The sequence below is a fragment of the Mus caroli genome, chromosome 3, assembly GCF_900094665.2.
Source record: "Mus caroli chromosome 3, CAROLI_EIJ_v1.1, whole genome shotgun sequence".
In the NCBI taxonomy this organism is placed as follows: domain Eukaryota; kingdom Metazoa; phylum Chordata; class Mammalia; order Rodentia; family Muridae; genus Mus; species Mus caroli.
The window spans coordinates 18,147,664-18,152,235 of record NC_034572.1 but is presented as its reverse complement, the minus strand read 5'-3'; the positions used below and the strand labels follow the sequence as shown (position 1 = coordinate 18,152,235).

Genomic DNA, 4,572 nt, shown 5'->3' with positions numbered 1-4,572 from the left:
TAATTTATACCTGGACTCAGCTAAAAAGCCTCCAGACTGAAATGGTACTCAGAAATTCTGACTTTTAAACAACCTAAATATCTCTGTGTGCTTCCTGTGCCCAAATTTAATTTTAAACAAAGAGCAGGCATATTATTAATATGAGTGACTTGGATCAAACACTCCTGTTGAACTGGAGAAAACATTATCACCCACACCCCAATCCACAAGAAAAGGATCACCAGTGGGGAGTGCCTCTGTGTGTGTATAATATATACATAGGCACACAGATGCAGATCTAGACAGGTAGCTATGTAGATACATAATCTCTCTAAAAAGGCATTAACAAAAATAACAAACTATGATTGCATTGTGGCAGCAGAATAAGACAGTGTCAGAGTGAAGGGAAAATGGTTACAATCTATCCAGGTTTAAATGACTATGATACTAGCTTAACTTTTACCACCTTGCTTGTAACCCCCAACAGACAGCCTTCTTGTAAGAGGGAAGACCCCCTCACACAGATGCTTTGAAGAGGGGGACTCCCCTCACACATGCCTTGTGTTTGAATCAGTCTGCACTATTCAGAACAACACCAGCTCTGCTGATGGAGATTGTTTGTTCGCAGGGACATTTAAGCTTTCATTAAACTGGAAAGCAATCAAGTCTTTATGTCTATAAATTATTTGATAGTTCCACAAATTTGGCAAAGTTTGTGATGACATCTAGGATGTTTTCACCAAATCATAGATGTGAATATGGAAGTCGTCATCAAGCTTGATGAAATAGACAGAGGGCTTGGCTTCTACTTGGTGGATGACCATGCCAGTCCTTTTCGAGGCATCTTCTTTGACATATTCCACTTGCTTGTCTACCAGGCTGTCCAAAACTTCTCCTGGCTCCCTTTCTGCTAGAGGTGAATCATTGGAATCAGGAATGATGCGGAGGTCGCCTTCTTTGTAGTCATCGAGGAGCTGGTACATGTACAAGACAGGGTCTTTCTCATAGGTGGTGTAAAACCATGTGTTCATGACAGGAGCCCGTGTCATGACCATCCCCCTCCACTCATCTTTAGAGCCGTCCTCTGTCTTAAACATGCCCTCCACTGCTTTGCCAATCATCATGTGCAAGTGTGCATCCCTGATCCGAGATTTTGCAACTCTATCAGGGAGGACTTCCAGTGCAGAAACACTTTCATCCTTATTAAGTTCTAGTCCATAAGGACAGTCAAATCTATCGTACTTTATAAGATACAGGGAAGGATTTTTAGGCACCTGATCCAGGACAGTCCCCTTCCATTGGGTAACAGGGTCATTGCCCTCTCTCCACCCATGTTGGATCTTGCAACCTAAGATGTTCTGCAGGGACTGGGACACAGGCTTGCTTGGTCCCACACTGGTCCGATATTTTTTGGGAGATGTCCTCTTCTTCATCATGTTTGCAGATACTCCAGCATGGCCTGCATCAGCTCTGGACCGTTGGCCAGTTGTCTTCCCGAATGGGGTCTTCATTCATCTATATCTATGTGAGCAGCAGAGCTTCTGTACTAGGGTGAAAATCCAATGTTCTCAGCTATATAAGGCTGCCCACAGGTTCGTGTTAATCCACCATCCTTTACAAGTTCAGCAAAAACACATGGACGCCCAAGCAATCTGTCAGCCACCGAGGCTACCCACAGGGCCGCCTTGGTTCTGGCCCAGCCAGAGCCAGACTGAGCCGCCCCCCCTCCCCCCCCCCCCCCCCCGCCTCGACCTCCACCCGCCCTGCCCTAATCGCCAGGGCACATGCTCACTGTACCCTCAAAACTACGACTGCCTCACCTCCCCAGCACCAAAAATTGCCCTTTCTAATTCCTTGAAGAATTGAGTTGGAATTTTGATGGGGATTGCACTGAATCTGTAGATTGCTTTTGGCAAGATAGCCATTTTTACTATATTGATCCTGCCAATTCATGAGCATGGGAGAGCTTTCATCTTCTGAGATCTTCTTTGATTTCTTTCTTCAGAGACTTGAAGTTCTTATCATATAGATCTTTCACTTCCTTAGTTAGAGTCACACAAAAGTATATTATATTATTTGTGACTATTGTGAAAGGTGTTGTTTCCCTAATTTTTTCTCAGCCTGTTTATCCTTTGTGTAGAGAAATGCCACTGATTTGTTTGAGTTAATTGTATATCCAGCTACTTCACAAAGCTGTTTATCAGGTTTAGGAGTTCTCTGGTGGAATTTTTAGGGTCACTTATATATACTATCATATCATTTGCAAATAGTGATATTTTGACTACTTCCTTTCCAATTTGTATCCCCTTGATCTCCTTTTATTGTCTAATTGCTCTGGCTAGGACTTCGAGTACTATATTGAATAGGTAGGGAGAAAGTGAGCAGGCATCCTTGTCTAGTCCCTGATTTTAATGGGATTGCTTCCTGCTTCTCACCATTTACTTTGATGTTGGCTACTGGTTTGCTGTAGATTGCTTTTATCATGTTTAGGTATGGGCCTTGAATTCCTGATCTTTCCAAGACTTTTATCATGAATGGGTGTTAGATTTTGTCAAGAGCTTTCTCAGCATCTAACGAGATGATCATGTGGTTTTTGTCTTTGAGTTTGTTTATATAGAGGATGACGTTGCTGGATTTCCGTATATTAAACCATCCCTGCATCTCTGGAATAAAGCCTACTTGATCATGATGGATGATTGTTTTGATGTGTTCTTGGATTCCATTATCGAGAATTTTATTGAAGATTTTTGCATCAATACTCATAAGGGAAATTGGTCTGAAGTTCTCTATCTTTGTTAGGTGTTTACGTGGCATAACTCTCAGAGTAATTGTGGCTTCGTAGAATGAATTGGATAGAGTACCTGACATTTCTATTTTGTGGAATTGTTTGTGAAAAACTGGAATTAGGTCTTCTTTGAAGGTCTGACAAAACTCTGCACTAAACCCAATTGGTCCTGGGCTTTTTTTTTGTTTGTTTGTTAGGTGACTATTAATCACTGCTTCTATTAGTTTAGGGGATATATGGGTGTTTAGGTCATTAATCTGATCCTGATTTAACTTTGGTACCTGGTATCTGTCCAGAAATTTGTCTATTTCACCCAGCTTTTCCAGTTTTGTTGAGCATAGCCTTTTGTAGTAGGATCTGATGATGTTTTGGATTACCTCAGGATCTGTTGTTATGTCTCCCTTTTCATTTCTGATTTTGTTAATTAGGATGCTGTCCCTGTGCCCTCTAGTGAGTCTGGCTAAGGGTTTATCGATCCTGTTGATTTTCTCAAGGAACCAGCCCCTGGTTTGGTTGATTCTTTGAATAGTTCTTTTTGTTTCCACTTGGTTGATTTTTAGCCTGAGTCTGATAATTTCCTGCTGTCTACTCTTCTTGTGTGAATTTGCTTCCTTTTGTTCTAGAGCTTTTAGGTGGGCTGTCAATCTGCTAGTGTATACTCTCTCTAGTTTATTTTTGGATGAACTCAGATCTATGCGTTTTTCTCTTTCATTGTGTCCCATAACTTTGGGTATGTTGTGGCTTCATTTTCATTAAACTCTAAAAAGTCTTTAATTTCTCTCTTTGTTTCTTCCTTGACAAAGGAATCATTGAGGAGAGTGCTGTTCAGTGTCCATATGAATGTTGCTTTGTATTATTTATGTTGTTATTGAAGATCAGCCTTAGTCCATGGTGATCTGATAGGATGCATGGAACAGTTTTAATATTTTTTTATCTGTTGAGGCCTGTTTTGGGACCAATTATTTGGTCAATTTTGGAGGAGGTACCATGAAGTGCTGAAAATAAGGTTTATCCTTTTGTTTTAGGATAAAATGTTCTGTAGATATCTGTTAAATCCATTTCTTTCATAACTTCTGTTAGTTTCACTGTGTCTCTCTTTAGTTTCTGGTTCCAGGATCTGTCCATTGATGAGAGTGGGGTGTTGAAGTCTCCCACTATTGTTGTGTGACATGCAATGTGTGCTTTGAGCTTTACTAAAGTTGCTTTAATGAATGTAGCTGCCCTTGCATTTGGAGCATAGATATTCAGAATTGAGAGTTCCTCTTGGAAGATTTTAACATTGATGAGTAAGAAGTGCCCCTCCTTGTCTTTTTTAATAATTTTGGCTTGAAAGTCAATTGTATTTGATATTAGAATGGCTATTCCACTGGCCTGATCAGGGTCGCAAGTCCCTTCCGGTCCATGCCAGCAGCAGGGTTCCTTAGGTGCGGAGTCTTTGGACACCCGAAAGGACCGCACAAGACCCTCCATGGGATCTTAAGACCTCTGGTGAGTGGAACATAGTGTCTGCTCCAATCCAATTGCTCAGAACCTAACACTACATTAATTAGGGAAGCAGAAAACCCGGCCTTATCAGGATGACAAGTCCCTTCTGGTCCCCGCCATCACAGGAATACCTTGGGCCCGGATTCTGAGGACAACAGAATGGTCCCCACAGGACCCTCCACGGGATCTTAAGGCCTCTGTTGAGTGGAACACAACATCTGCCAGGAGGCAGGTTCGAACACCAGATATCTGGGCACCTTCCCTGCAAGAGGAGAGCTTGCCTGCAGAGAATACTCTGACCACTGAAACTAAGGAGAGAGCTA

At 41.9% G+C, this 4,572-nt stretch overlaps 1 protein-coding gene across 2 annotated transcripts; it reads right to left on the bottom strand.

Annotated features, from left to right (window-relative positions):
* Positions 1-704: 704 nt before the first annotated feature.
* LOC110291565 (spindlin-1-like) lies at positions 705-1,490 on the bottom strand. Of its 2 annotated transcripts, XM_021158780.1 has the most exons (2): positions 1,254-1,490; positions 705-953 (listed from the first exon to the last, which is right to left on the bottom strand). In XM_021158780.1, the coding sequence occupies exons 1-2, from the start codon at positions 1,488-1,490 to the stop codon at positions 705-707; spliced, it is 486 nt and encodes a 161-aa protein (XP_021014439.1). The 2 variants fall into 2 exon arrangements, with proteins under 2 accessions (XP_021014439.1, XP_021014438.1); XM_021158779.1 differs by having other exon boundaries at positions 705-1,490.
* Positions 1,491-4,572: the final 3,082 nt, after the last annotated feature.